The sequence below is a fragment of the Stylophora pistillata genome, chromosome 14, assembly GCF_964205215.1.
Source record: "Stylophora pistillata chromosome 14, jaStyPist1.2, whole genome shotgun sequence".
NCBI lineage: Eukaryota > Metazoa > Cnidaria > Anthozoa > Scleractinia > Pocilloporidae > Stylophora > Stylophora pistillata.
In genome coordinates this window covers 13296085-13311223 of record NC_142532.1, presented here as the reverse complement: position 1 = coordinate 13311223, position 15139 = coordinate 13296085, and the positions used below count along the sequence as shown (strand labels likewise).

At 38.9% G+C, this 15139-nt stretch overlaps 2 protein-coding genes across 2 annotated transcripts in view; both read left to right on the top strand.

The window, feature by feature from the left end:
- Positions 1 to 519: 519 nt before the first annotated feature.
- Positions 520 to 14328, top strand: LOC148716623 (uncharacterized). The gene is made up of 14 exons (XM_088745726.1): positions 520 to 669; positions 1590 to 1617; positions 3482 to 3971; positions 4207 to 4486; positions 5394 to 5574; positions 7207 to 7290; positions 7561 to 7779; positions 8397 to 8507; positions 9316 to 9598; positions 10013 to 10301; positions 10500 to 10722; positions 11134 to 11417; positions 12289 to 12469; positions 12943 to 14328. The coding sequence occupies exons 3-14, from the start codon at positions 3512 to 3514 to the stop codon at positions 13330 to 13332; spliced, it is 2985 nt and encodes a 994-aa protein (XP_088601852.1). The 5' UTR covers positions 520 to 669; positions 1590 to 1617; positions 3482 to 3511; the 3' UTR covers positions 13333 to 14328.
- LOC148716620 (uncharacterized) overlaps positions 8398 to 15139 on the top strand; it is a 57404-nt gene continuing 50662 nt past the window's right edge. The window contains exon 1 of the mRNA XM_088745724.1: positions 8398 to 8507. The gene's annotated coding sequence lies outside the window, so the exon portion shown is untranslated. The remainder of the gene's footprint in view (positions 8508 to 15139) is intronic.

Genomic DNA, 15139 nt, shown 5'->3' with positions numbered 1-15139 from the left:
ATGTTTCCACGCTTAGCTTTTCTTTTTTATCGAGCGAAGATGAGATTAGATTTTGACATGCACAGAAAGTTGCGCAAGTACCAGTTGCTCGACATACCTGCGTGGCCCGTGCGACGAAATAACTTCACGGGATTGGCAAAGTTTCAGTCAAAGCAAATTATGCAAAAAATCTAGAAAGATTTAAGCTTAAATCTCGTTTATCGTTTAAAGCGAAATATCAATGACTGCAACCATCGTGTGGTATACAAACCTCGCAAACTTTAAAACACGTTCTCTAGTGATACCTGCGAAAGTATTCAGTATAATTTCCGGTAAGATTTTCGCGGACAATCTGATCGATTTCTCTTACGTTGTGTGCCGAGACTGAAACTTTTCACTTCAAGCAAATCTCTGTCGCACGGTCCAAATAAACGTAGCGAGCAACTGGGCTACTAGTATATGTCCGTGTTAAAACACACGAAAGGACTCTAAAGCACACTTCACTCTGAATGGGCAGAAAAACACAAAGATTTTCTGGCACCAATCAGATGGCAGAACGACTGCGACCGTTTGGAACTAGTCTTGTAAGGCAATGTCCCCAGGGGCTCTTCATGCCCTAACTTGAAATCGACTCAGCCCCTGGGTCTCCGAGGATGGGTAGACGGCTGGCCAACAACAAATCTCCACGTGGTAAGTTTCACTGATTTTTATTTCCATTTTCAAGCAAATTCCCAGACCTAAACTTCACCCCATATTGTTACGTGCACGAATGACCAAGAAATGTCCGCTAACAAAGCGTATATGAAAATAGACTCCCGAGTACGATATATGGCACGCAACAAAAATGTAACAACAAGCAGTTACCCATTTTAACTATTATTTAATTAGTTTTACATCGTCTAATTTACTTAGGTTAGAGATTAAGTTAAGCAGTTCATAAAGCAGGCTTACAATCCTTCATGCCGTGTAGGTGTTCATCGTCTTGTTCAACTTCCAATTCCAACATCCGCCGACTGAAGACCACAGGGCTTGGCTTTCTTGATTTATCGCATCCTTTCCTTGTACACAAACTCTTCCGGAGGACTCCATAGTAAACTCTATATTCTTTATCTTCTTCCTCTCTCGACTATCGTCTTTTTCATCTCTTTCTTCTCTTCGGATATCGCAAGGTCAAAGGGTCATAGCCTTGTCATATCATAGCTTCCACAAGTTCAGTCAGCAAGCCACGAGGGTAAGCCCTCGGGCAAATCTTTTTTGTACTTCTCACAAGCCAGCTTTTATACATTTACTTTAGTTCTCTAGAATGTTCTATTACTATTTATAGCGTATTACAAGTTGTACTATTTTTGGAAACTGCTAAGTCACATGAAAGAAGTTTCTGGAATATTACAGACTATAAATAATTCTAGAAAAGTCTGGGATTGCGTGACAGATTCAGTAAAAATAATTCGATCCTCGTAACAATATGTTCTCTCTATTTTAACCATGTGCATGTGACACAAATAGTGATCCTGGGTCACCTGTGGAACAACAAGTGAAGGTTTTATTGGAGGGGTTTTCACGTAGTAGTTGAGTTCAGAAGTTTAGTTTTACTCTGATCCAAATTGCAGGTGTGACAGAAATCTGGTCTTTTGAGAGGTGAGTGTCAGAAAGTCAGGCGAAGGCTGCATAATATTAGAAAAATAATTTAAGTTGCGTAAACATTCCTTTAAGAATTAAATTTAAAATTCAATCTTCGCTTACATTTTTGACGATACAGATATTGTTTTTTTTTTTTCATCATCATATCATCATTGGATCCCCTTAGTTCAATCTCAATTATACCAAGACTCCATTTTAGCTTCAAAATACACGACTGTCTGCTCAGTTTATAAGAAGAGGGGAGATAACTCATAGCACACCATGTGGCTCCAAACAATTTCCACTTTTTAAAACCGTTTCTGGACAGAGAACATATAATTTTAGATTGAATTGTTTCCTTGTATATATGGAACTAGTGAGATGATTCATTTAACTTCGTAAAGCAGCTTAGTCATGCCTTTTAAACACAGATTTAAAGTGAGCTCCAGGAGCAGTTCTGGCAGTCATTAAATGGTGTAGTCCCAAACAACTGAGTTGCACCTCTGTGCTTTATGTCGGGTGGCTCTGAATCGGCCTCTTTAGCTCGTAATCACTCTATTTTTTATATTTACATTGCAATTTTTTTTTTACAGTACTCGATGCATGGTGTTGTTAACTTTAATTGTCACTGAAGAAGCCCCTATAAGGAAGGGGTCAACAGAATAAAGCTTATTTTCACTTTCGTCTTTGCCTTCGTGCTGCTGTGCCCTCAAGTGACACAAATGGTTAGTCCACATTAGAACAGATGCATGGCTGCCTCCTCAAAATGCTGTCACTATATTAATTTTTTGGACAATTTGACCTTTATACAGCACAAATCTTAGCTGCAGACATATGTTGAGATTTTAAGAAAATACATGACCTTTTTTTAAAAAAATATGTGTCTGCAGTTCTTCTGTCATTCTCAGTTCTAATGTACGCAAAGCACACAATGAATTTATAACTGTATACACAGAATGCTAACAATAGGTGGTGTTACTAAGTTAAACCTACCTGTCTAAGAATATAATCTACTGTTTTATCTTGATCACAATTGCATGATAGGTGGGGTAATCCACTTGGTGGGTTGCCTGGTGTTCCAGGCAGAGTAACCCATGTCAAATTTGCCATCCCAAGGTGGGGTAACCCACCTAGCTGGGGTCATGTTCATGTTACACAAACAAGCATGCCAACAACCTCACCCTGGGACCCTGGGATAGTGGTATTGTAAGTAAAGGCGAGTTATTTTTTACTACAGCTAGGTGGGTTACTGCACCTGCCTGGGGTCCCCCACCTTCATATAAACAGGCCCATATGTTTTATTCGTATATCCATAGTTTATCTCTTTTTTGTACATGTATATATTTTGTTCTTTGAGGGCCCCTGGCATATTATTTTTTAACATTTATGTGTAATCCTTATTGAATAAAGACATTACCTAATTAATTATACTGTCTTACTATTCTACTGTAATGTCTCGTTTAACCATAATCAGGTGTAGATGACAGATAGGGACTAACTACAATGGTGGATCCAGACCTTGAGCTAAAAGGGGGGTGCTTTTTTGTGTGTATGGGTACACCTATCAGCTTTTTTCTCCTCTGCATTATTTTTTTATCCAAATTTAGGGGGAGCCGGGCCCCCCAGCTCCCTCCCCTAGATCCGCAGTTGGACTAATCCATCCATACAGGTTTCCTGGTCTGTAGGATTGGTAACCTCTCAGTATTAGTCACAATTGCATGGTCATATAAGTGCTTCAAAGTTGGGTAGCAGTGATGCATTGATTCTGAAAACATGCTATACTCAAATTGCTAAAATTTAGTTCTGCTAATAGTTGCTGGCCTTATCTGCTCAACCAATGAGCAAACAAAGACAATTAAGACAATAATGTTGTTTCTTTCAGTGAGGTCTATACATAAAACCCTTAATTAACATGTCCACCATGCAGTGGTTTTATATTGGTGTTGATGTTGGTGGCACAAACACTGATGCTGTGGTCCTTAGAATGAAGGAGGTGCTTTGCTCAGCTAAAGTTCCAACCACTGAGGATGTGACTTCTGGTATCTCTGAAGCCATCCAATCAGCATTGAGCCAGCTTCCAGAGGAATATCAACCCAATCCAACTCAACATGTGACTAGGGTAAACATTGGCACCACTCATTTTGTGAATGCTGTGGTCCAGAGGAAGTTCCTCACCAAAGTGGCTGTGCTAAGGTTGTGTGGACCAGCAACTAGAGCCATCCCACCTTTGTGTGATTTCCCTGCTGATCTGAGGAATGTTGTTGGTGGAATGCACTTTTTCCTCAATGGAGGATTTCAGTATGACTGTTCATGTATAACTGATGTTGATGAGGAAGAAGTGAAGAGGATTGCTAATGAAGTACACTTAGCAGGTCTGTGGTCTACAGTTCACTTGAATTACCTTGCCTTCAGTAATAATTACTACTTCATTTCTCCTTCTCTGAGCATCATTAATTTCACTGTTGGAAGAAGGATGCATGCCTGCTAAATTGTGGAGTGGATGAGCTCACATGGACATGGGGCTATACTGAAATCCTCTTTCTATTATTGTTATGTTTATTTCAACATTCAAGTGGTTTACCTGATGTATCTTATTGTGTTCTTAAGGAATAAGAAATGCTGTCATTGTTGGAGTTTTCTCTCCTGCCTCAAAAGAACAAGAAGTTAAAGTAGCTGAGATTATCAGATCTGCCCATCCAGATATGAGTCTGACACTCTCTCATGAAGTGGGCTTGATAGGCTTGCTAGAGCGGGAGAATGCAGCTGTTCTTAATGAGAGTCTAAAGCCACTTTGCAAAAAGACTGTGGCGGCATTTTGTGACGCTTTGACAACCCTTGGCTTGAAATGTCCCTTTTATCTGACGCAGAATGATGGCACCATAATAAGGTACGTTGCTTTATTGTACCATTAACTTTGACTGAGAGTCATCTTGTTATTTAGTCACTGGTGGTCTTTATTTAGTCACATGATATCTTTTGAAAGTACATGTACACAATTTCAGTGTATAGGGAGATATTCTTATAAGTATTTTGGATCCTCAGTTTTAGGTACACTCATAGACGGTTATGTAACTATTAATTGGTATTTTAATCCTGTTTTGGCTTTATGCATTACTGCAGGTTTCTTCATGATTGTGCATACAGTGGAAACTAAAATGTGAAAACATGAAGACCAGCTAATTCACACTTACATATGTTGAACTATGATAGAAGAGGTTGTTCAGATATTGAGACAAATTGTTAATTAATATTTAGCCATCCAGGAGGCATTCAGGAGGAACATTGTATTTTTTTTAATAATACATGTGGGGTAATCTGCATTCTTATAATTTTATTGAAAATAATGAGCATAATCTTCTAGATTTTCCTAAGACCATTAGTTTTATCGGCTGTCAATAAGTAATAATTATAATTTTACAATCACTATGTTTAACAAATCTCCTCAAAGATTTATTTTTGTCTTTGTCCTTTCTTTGCTCAAAATGCCAACTCTTACATGTATTGATATTCATGGGGGATAACATGTATTAATATTAACCAGTGCAATTACAGTGATTCTTAAGACTCTTTTGAAGTCTCAGGGCTTTTTGTTTCAACTGCTCCAAATATCTAAAGTTTATTGGTTACATAAATTTATGTAAGTAACATGTGTGAGACAAGCTGGAAGCTTGCAAAGTTAGAAAGTTCCTCAAATTTACTGTGGATTTTATAGACTTTGTGTTGTATGAGTTATTTCCATGTATACGAGGCAGTATACATGGAAATAACTTATGTCTCTGTATTTACTTTTATAGTGCAGAGCAAGCTCTACACCTTCCTGTGTTAACATTTGCATCAGGCCCAACAAACAGCATGCGAGGAGCAGCATTCCTGTCAGGTGTGCAAGATGCGATTGTTATTGACATTGGGGGAACCACTACTGATGTAGGAGTGCTTAAAGGGGGATTTCCGAGACAAGCTTCTGCCAGAGTTAAGGTTGAGTAAAATTTCGAAGACTGTAAACATTAAATGTCATATTTACAGTATGTTGTGATTAAATTCAGGAAAAACTTGAGAGTAGTAATCATTAATTATAACAATACACCTTGGGAGTTTAGTTCAGTTATGCTTGAATTTGCCAAGGCCGGTAACCTAGCTAATATGGAAAAGTTATGTAATAAAGACTGCCATCCTTGTGACAGGTCTCTCAATAATGTAGATCAATTATTGATTTTTTTTTTTTTTTTTTTAGATAATCTTAAGTTAAAGTTAATGATCAATTATTAAGTATTAAGATTGTGACTCGTTACGGGGAGATTAGCTAATTTAGATAGGGCCATTTTTCTGGAGATTAATTCTTAAGAAACTGAGCTCAGCCGTGCAGTTTTAAAATTGGAGCATATTTCTACTGTAACACTTTGGAACAAGTTCTCGAACATTCTAATTGGTGGTACAGTAATGTTTTTTTAATATTACAGAAAAATTGATTTTAAATTTGTAAGCTGTCTGTCTTTCTTTACTAAAAAATACCGCCTTCTACTTCGGCCGTACAACTCATAAAACACGCATAAATAACGACAAAATAGTTTATTGATGAACAAATCTCACTGTCTTAATACACAACAATTCAACTAATGCACTGTATCACTGTATCTTATCTGAAAAGAAGACGTATGCTTGGAGAGATTTCACTTGGTTGCATGTCCTCGTCAAACCGGAGAAGTTTCCTTGACAGATCAATCTTTTACGAGACGTTAGGTTACGATATCGCTTCGTCTGCCCCATATGGAATTTGCTCGCCCTTCTATTTCGAGCAAAGCAGTTATGTATCTTGTAAAGAAAAAACTAGAGGTTATATTTTGGCAAACTGCTTTTCCGCCGCTCTGTGATACTGCGGCGTATTCCAAACTCGATCCATTCAATTGATTTATTCCGTGAACTAAAAGCTGATCAGTGCTCTCAAGCCATTTCATTTTATCTCCACGTAACTAAAAAGAACCAATTGTGATGAAAATTACCTTACCTTTCATTTGACCTTTAGGATGGTTGCTAACGCTGGGCCTCTTCTCTGCATCCGCGCCATCCGGCAAATAACGTAAACCTTCTTTGGACTTCAAACTTCCTTTGCGTTGATTAGGTCGCAAATTAGATCTATCTTTTCAAACTTTTATCTAATCGAAGTAAAGGCACGTTAACACTCTTAAGACTTTGAATCCTCGAAAGCGACTTTTCATGTAAACATCGACGCAGAAGCGAACATTTGTAGCAATTTGCTCTCACGCGATGACGGCTTTGTATTTACGATAGCACCGCCTCGCGCGCCAACGTCTCGATTTTACAAAATAACCAACGTTAGACTTACAGTGGATTATGAACCTAACAAATTAAAATCAAATTGGAAACAATAGGTTATTTGAACTGTGACCTGAAATGGTTGATAGTTAATACTCAACCTACTATTCGTTCAGACTTGCAGCCCCGCTAAGCGATAGGGTTGGCTGTTTTCTATGTCTGAGTAAAAATCGGTTCACTGGTTAGATTATCAGCCTTCAGCTATTACGGATATTTTAGACTAGGCTTTATTATATTTTAACTCCATGTGCATCATTTACTTGTAAATAAATCTAGATTGGAGGAGTTAACACCAACTTCCAAATGCCTGATGTGCTAAGTGTGGGACTTGGAGGAGGATCAGTCATAGAACAGACGCAGGTTTGTCGTTAACATTGTTAAAAAAAGGTTCCGTAAGAAGGAGGGAGGCTCTATTGTTAAAAGTATATTTAAAAAAAAAAAAAATACTGTCATTGTACGGTGAGCAGTTTTAAATCATAAAACGTGATAATTTAATGTTCATTATATGCATAGGTATGTGCTGATAAATGTGTAGCCTTGCCAAAGCTTTACCCACGATCACAGCAAACTCAAGATATTTTCCCACAAATAATTAAAGGAATGTTACAACATAATTTTTTATTCCCTCAGGAGGTAATCACAGTTGGCCCATCAAGCGTTGCATACAAGTTGATGACTGAAGCTTTGGTTTTTGGAGGGAAGATAATAACATCTACTGACATAGCTGTTGCTTTTGGCCTCTGTGAGATTGGAGATAAGGAAAGAACTAAGGACATTCCAGAGGTTGTTAAGGATGGAGCAATGGCGGAGATCAAGAGAAAGATTGAAGCCGCAATTGACTTGGTCAAGGTATCTTATAAATGTCATTTAAAATACATATAAATTATACAATCATTTTATATTTTTTATAACTTTGTTAGCAGCAATAAAGTTTGTAGCCTGGCTTAAAGGCTTATTACGATTTTTCCACTGAATTCCTATTTCTGCTCAGTATGACCTCTCTTCTGCATATTATTTTAAGAGAAACTGAATGCATTTCTCTCGGCCAATCAAAATGAATAATTTTGGCTGCCGATGGTGTAGTTGGCGGCTGTGTACAAATCCAAACACGAGAGCCTGCTCGCAGGCTCAGCAGACGGCGATGAGAGGTTTTACAGGTGATGGTAGACCGCTGGAGCCTCTGATGTTACTAAGTAGGCTGGTAACAGAAGTTAAATTTTATGGTTGAAAGCAAAGAAAATGCTGTCAAACTCAATTCTATTTTTCGAACACAACCAGGTTAAATTGATTTATCCATAAGATTGAAATTATTATTGGCCGTCAAGAAAGTAATGAGGTAAGATTAGTTGGAAATCTGAATTTTCACTTCCGACAATGCTTGATCGGATGAAAGTTTACAGCGTGCAGGACCGTAAGTACTGGGTTAGTAATGAGAGTATTAATGCCGATCCTGTATTCGTAAACAGTTCAGCGGTGAGGACCAGCCTGTTATCCTTGTTGGTGGAGGGAGCGTTCTTGTGGATTTGTCACAGACATTGAAAGGAGCATCAAAAGTATTTTGTCCTCCAAACTATCAGGTAAAAGACAGTTTTCGTTGATAAGAACAGGCATATAATTCGCTGTCTCTTCTACATCCTTTCCCTGGACTTGGGTCACGTCTTCTAAAGAGAGCCTGAATGGGTAATCATCTGGAAGGGTTCTATCATGACCGGAGGATGAATGTGAGAATGAGTCACTGAATTAATGAAAAAAAGACTCAGAAACGTCATTCACGATGAAAAAAGTATTTTGTCCTCCAAACTATCAGGTAAAAGTCAGTTTTCGTTGATAAGAACAGGCATATCATTCGCTCTCTCTTCTACATCCTTTCCCTGGACTTGGGTCACGTCTTCTAAAGTCATTCATGATGAAAAAGTCATATCTTGAATCCACAATGAAAAATGTCAACTGGGTTACTTATCATAGCTCTTTTCTCCCCACGCTGTTTGCTATCTTGTGAGCTTGAATGTGAGAATGAGTCACTGAATTAATGAAAAAAAGACTCAGAAACTTCATTCACGATGAAAAAGGCATATATGTTGAATCCACAATGAAAAATGTCAACTGGGTTACTTAACCCTTTTCTACCTATTTGGTAATATCAACTAAGTTGAATTTGTAAATTGGCCACCGTAAAGAGTTAAAAAGCTGACGTTTCGAGCCTTAACCCTTCGTCACTAAACGGATGAACAAAAGACGCAGAAATGTCATTCATAATGAAAAAGTGATATCTTGAATCCACAATGAAAAATGTCGACTGAGTTACTTATCATAGCTCTTTTCTCCCCACACTGTTTGCTATCTTGTGTGTTAGGAGCGATCATTTGTATACCATTAATGCTATAGGTTGCAAATGCCGTTGGCGCTGCCTTAAGTAAAGTCAGTGGTACATTTGATCATGTAGTCACTTTGAAAAACACAACCCGTGAAAATGCATGGGAGGAGGCCGAGCGAGGGGCGCGTAAAAGAGCAGTGGAGGCTGGAGCTGACGAACAAACCTTGGAAGTTATCGACAAAGAGGAGGTTCCGCTGGCTTATCTGCCTGGAAATGTAGTACGATTTTACCTGAAAGTGGTTGGAGATTTGGCTGAGTGCAAAGCAAACAGCATTGATGAATTATCGGAGATGGGTAATCATCACACTACATGTCTGCTACAAAAATATAGAAAACTTTCTTGTAAAGTAGAATATATATAATTATAACAAAACTTAGATACAACGAGTGCTATGATTGGTAAAAAATCTATTGCATTTGTACTTGCATACCCATAGAAACCTGAAACTTCTCGTCCTGTCAAATGGCACCACATGGGGCAAACTCCCCGATTTTAATTTTTATAAAAGCCTTCGATTCTTTGATTTTTCTGCTTTTGTCGTGAGATAAAAATAAAAATAATTCCGAGTAAGTAAACAAAATTAGCCTCACAAAAAGGCATCTGCGATGACGTCGTTTCTTGGGATCACCAATCAGTATCTTTAATGGTAGCCAGAGAGCAGTTAATATATTTATTATTCTAATTACTAATTTTTTCCCTTTTCTTAGGATTAAAGACATCTAGCATCTTATCGAGTGAAAAACTTTCACCTTTCAAAGAAGTCTCTGAAGAGGCACAGCAGTCGAGCGCACAAGACGAGGACGCCATTGTGTTTAGTGATCCGTATGTAGACCCGGCAACAGGTGACTGGATTCTGAACAAATTTGATATCGAGTGTATCGCCATCGGATCAGGTATCATGGGATGTGGTGGAGGAGGCAGTCCTTATCTTGGGAGACTGAGAGCGCTGGAACTCATTAAGAATAAGAAGGAGATTCGTGTAGTGCATCCGAACAGGTGAGTTGAGGATGATGATTACAGGAATAAGGCTGGCGTGGATGGTGAAGAAAATGTGAATGTTTACTTAATAACTTCATGGGGAATGTAAGTTTGGGAAAGGGGGAGGCGAGGGAAGAGCAGGAAAATTAAATGTTGGCAACCATTGTTTATGTTCTGATTTGAAAGTATTATTTCTTTTCACTCCCTATGTTTCAGACTGGGATCAACTCCTGAATTGACGGGTAACGTAATAACTCCAGCCTTCATGGGTGCCCCTGTTATCTTGATTGAGAAGCTTTTTAGTGGACGAGAAAGTATCTCAGCTGTGGAGGCAGCTTCAGCAATTTTAAGGGCTGGTGGTGCTATTAATGAACATGACAATGGGGATGGAATCAGGGAAGCGAAAGATGTTCAAGACTGGATGTCTTCTAAAAGTGAGGTACAGGCTGGAGAAAGCTTTCTGCCATAGACTTTTCCTGGATAGTTTAGCAGTTCGCCATGCAAACTCTAATAAACGATCCTTTTACAAATTGTGCAATTGGTGTACTCTTGAAGAACAGCTTACCTGCTGCCCTGTTGGCTCAGGTGTTATAGGTGAAAACTGTCTTGTGCGAGGGTAAGATATGATCATTAGACTAGACCAACGCTTGAATTCTGAATGAATTAGTAGAATTTGCTACCTTCGGATTGACATCTGCAAATATTTTCGGGTCTTTTCGGGGAATACTAATAAACTTCACCTTTCACCTTGCACTCTCTTTAAGAGGTATTGGTATTTTATTTCACAACTTTTTACAGCAAAGTCATGTCTTCAGTTCACTTTTTTCATTTTTTATTTGCTTTCAAACAGCTTGAATCGAAAAGTAAAGTCGTCGCAGTCGTGTGTGCCGAGATAGGAGGTGCCAACTCTATCGAGCCCTTAGTGGCTGGTGCAGAACTGGGACTCCCCATTGTGGACGCAGATGGCATGGGGCGAGCTTTTCCTGAGTTGCAGATGTTTTTGCCGTTTGTTTATGGCAGCCTCCCATACCCTGCAGCTGTGGGGGATGAGAAAGGAAATGTAGTTGCGTTGACCTTTGCAGAAACGCCAAAGCACTTGGAAGGCTTTCTAAGGATTAAAACAGTAGAGATGGGGTAAATAAAGAACTTCCGTTTTGCTAATAGTAGAAATTCAGAGGCTACTGTGCTGCTTTCCTTTACTCCTTTTCTTTCATTCCGTAGTTTAACATGAGCTTCAAAAAGTCACGCGTGATTTGTGCAGCGTATTTTGTGCGGCTGGAGCATGCTAGGAAGCTAAATGTTCATTGTCTGATTTGAATTATCAGTTTCTCGTAACACAGCGGTGAAACGTCGGACATGCGCTAGGGGATCCATTTTTGGCCGGTTGCGCGCCAATTTACCGCGAAATACTTAAAAAGAAGACAGGAAAAACTGCTGTCTCACAGGTAATAGAAATTTGTTAAAGGAAACTGGAAAACTGGAAGCTTTTCGAACACAAAACTCATTAAAATACGGAGATACCTTTGATTTACCAATCTGTTTTGAGCTTCACCAAAAAAGTTTAGGATTTTGAAACACCTCGACTTGACTTTTTGGCTTAAGTGGTTGTTTGTAATTCGCTCTTGGTTCTGAGAAAGCACGCTACCAAGTCATTACAAAGTTCGCATATACGCTGGCGTTTGACTGTTGTGATCTTGTGTCTTGGGCCAAACGATAAATTGCTTTTTGTGAAACTTGTAGAGGACAGTTGATCTCTTTACAATTAGAAAGAATACCCAAAAATGTGAAATTAGCATCTTTAACACCTGCTGATGTTAAAGGCATGATAAGAGAGAGAATTAAATCTGTTGTCATTACAGGTGTGATGGGCACTACTACCTTTTACTTCCTATCTACGTCGCAACAACATTGTCTCTTTTCTTTGTAAATAAATTGTGCGTTTTATAAATGATGTTTATAATTATTCTTACTAGTGTTATTATTTTTATCATCATTTACTCCTCAGCTGTATGGTTGGCTTTACATTTGTCCTCGATTGGAAAGATGTGCAAGAAAAATGTGCTTTGCATACCTTGAGTAGAACATGGCGCCTGGGGAACACTGTGCTTCGTGCAAGACACAATAAGGCGTCCCCCGTGGATAGTATTCTTCAGCACGAAAATGGGAAACTCTTAATTGTTGGCAAGGTGCGATCTTTCCCCATGCCTTCGTTTTTGTTCTTTGTTTTTGTTTGTTTCTTTGTTATTTTTTCCAAGCGTCGTTGATTAGTAATTCGATAGTAACAGTAAGGTTGATCAAAGCGAATGGAAGGCTGGCATTTCAGGTGTCTTTCCTTTCGCCATTCCACGCTCCCCCCCCCCCCCCCCACCCACCTCCTCCTCCCTCAGCTCAAGAAAACAAGGATACAAAGCTAACTGCTTAGAATCGACAAGCATTTTCTTATAGCAGTCAAGAAGTGTAATGCCTAACAATAGGAACAGGTGCACCCTTAAATTTGATCCGTCTGGTGTTTGTTAGGCTTTCGGTCAGATTCTATGACTTTTGTACTGATAATGTTGTTTTGTCCACCGACTTGTTGCGTAAAACAACCCCTGAAAGCCTCTCAAAACCTGTGCAGTAATGATAATTTGACATTTGGGGGTTTTTTTCTTGTATATAGATAGCTGATGTTAGCCGCGTAACTGAAGGCGCCTTTAACAAAGGAAAGTTAAACATCGAGGGCTCAGGGAAATTTATCGATCAAAGCCTCAGCATAGAATTTCAGAATGAAAACTACGTGGCGTTCGTCGCCAAACCTGACGGAACTAAGAGTATTCTGGCCACAGTTCCTGATCTGATCACCTTAGTTGATGAAGATACAGGCCAGCCAATAACAACAGAGGAGGTTCGTTATGGTCTCCGTGTGGCAGTAGTCGCCATGCCCTGCTCTTCATTGTGGACCACCCCGCAGGGATTGGAAGTTGGCGGCCCCGTGGCGTTTGGTTATCAAGATGTTGTTTACAGCCCTGTGGACTCTTACGAGGAGCACGCTCCCATCCCTAGAGCCTGACTGATTTTTTTTTTCCTTTCCCTTTTTAACTCGAAAATGGAACAGTGCATTGCACGAATGCAACGAGCGAAGTACATTTGTAGGCATTTAAAGTGAAGACTCGCAAAATTTTGCACAAAGTGGTTAAAAGAAAAAAATTGGTGTTGATCCCAGTCAAAAAATATTTTGAATAAGATATGGCAGTAGATAAAAGCATTTAGAATAGTATGATGGCAAATTATTCAAAAGAATACTCAAACAGTTAGTTTTCGAAGGATGTTACTATCCTAAAAAGTCTTTTAGGTAAAAAAAATAATGAAAACGCAGCTTTGATGATTGAGAATTAAATCGTCTTTTTTATGTAATGCTTCGTCGTCTGCAGAGTAGGACCCGATTTTCATCAGCAGCACATGTTTAGTTAAAACCAAGTTTAACTAAATGAAAATCAGAAACGAAGAACTAGAAAACTAGACATTTCATAAGATTCAAGAAATCACTAACTTTTCCTTTCAGGGCGTTAGATTTGAAGTCAACAAAGTTCAGTTTAAGGAGGGGGGCATTGGGGCCTCTGGGAAACCGCAAAACCGGAGAAAAAACTGACGAAAAAAAGGCAGTAAAACCTAAAACCGCATGCAAACCTGACAAAACCGCTACATTTTCACCTTTAAAGGGGTCAAAAAGGAAAAACCGAAAACCACATCAGAGTTTTTGTGAAAACCGAATGCAAAAACACGTAAAATCTGCAAACTGCTCTGAACATCAAAACCGAAAAACCGAACCTTTCTGGCCCAAAAACCGAAAACCCGATCCAAAAAACAGTCAAAAGCGAAAATCCCAAAGCCCCCCTCTTTAAGTAGCTTATATCAAGAGAACAAATTGAACCATGTTTATCAAAGCAGGTTTAGCACATTTCTAAGCTTTAATTGCTGTGAATGGAGTATAAGAAAAAATCTTGCGTGTGTACACCTACGCCACTAAGTAGCCATAGTTGCAAATAAAACGTTTTCACTTCTGAAAGTGAATGATTCGATAGCTTAATAGCAGCATAGGCTGAATTGCTAAGGTCTACAGTGTTACTAAGGTTGAGATCGGATGTCAGCATTATCAGGCGCCTCTGGCAGCCGCTTTAGTCCATGCAACTACCTCACCTTTTCCCCCCACACATCTCACCCCAGGGGAGGATATCCATCACACAGTAATCTCGTGCGTGGGAAATTAACGTCTCCTACCCCTAACCCTGCAGGAGACGGGACCTCCATTTATTCGTCCTTATCCGAGAAGACTAGAATGTCTATCCATTTCATTGATGTTATAGAAAGGTACTTTTTTTAAAAAAAATTTGCCATAATATATTTTTACACCAACAACGCCGAATTTGTTTCTGTCGCTTGGACAAAGATATTCAGTGAGACCGCGGCTTTTTGGCTTTGAAAATCATGAAAAAAACTTGAAATAGTTTTGGGGAAATTGAATATTTTTTAAGCCTGAATTTGAAAACAGGATGGTGTGGGTCTGACCTCATCAGAATAACGGTGATTTTCTTAAAAAATCGGAAGAGGAGACAAAACAAATTCCGCGCAAGAATATTATCACAGGTGTCACTTCCTTATAGGGCAGTACTGAAACAGAAAACTTAAACTGCATATCAGAAGGCTCAATGAGGAAACTGATGATTTTAACAGGTAAACTAGGTGTGGCCTCTTGGAAGGACTTATGAACGAAGTTGAGATGTAAAGTATTCCTTCCAGATAACAAGGCTTATTAGACTATGGAACAGCATCTCGTATAAGCTGGTTTTACTTCAAGAATAGTTTTCAGTAAATGTTTA

Bases quoted from the DNA above. Each gene is read 5' to 3' on its own strand.
- LOC148716623 (XM_088745726.1), top strand. From the start codon at position 3,512: ATGTCCACCATGCAGTGGTTTTATATTGGTGTTGATGTTGGTGGCACA. The intron at 3,972-4,206 runs GTCTGTGGTCTA...TGTGTTCTTAAG, and splicing joins TAATGAAGTACACTTAGCAG to GAATAAGAAATGCTGTCATT. The intron at 8,508-9,315 runs GTAAAAGACAGT...TTAATGCTATAG, and splicing joins TTTGTCCTCCAAACTATCAG to GTTGCAAATGCCGTTGGCGC.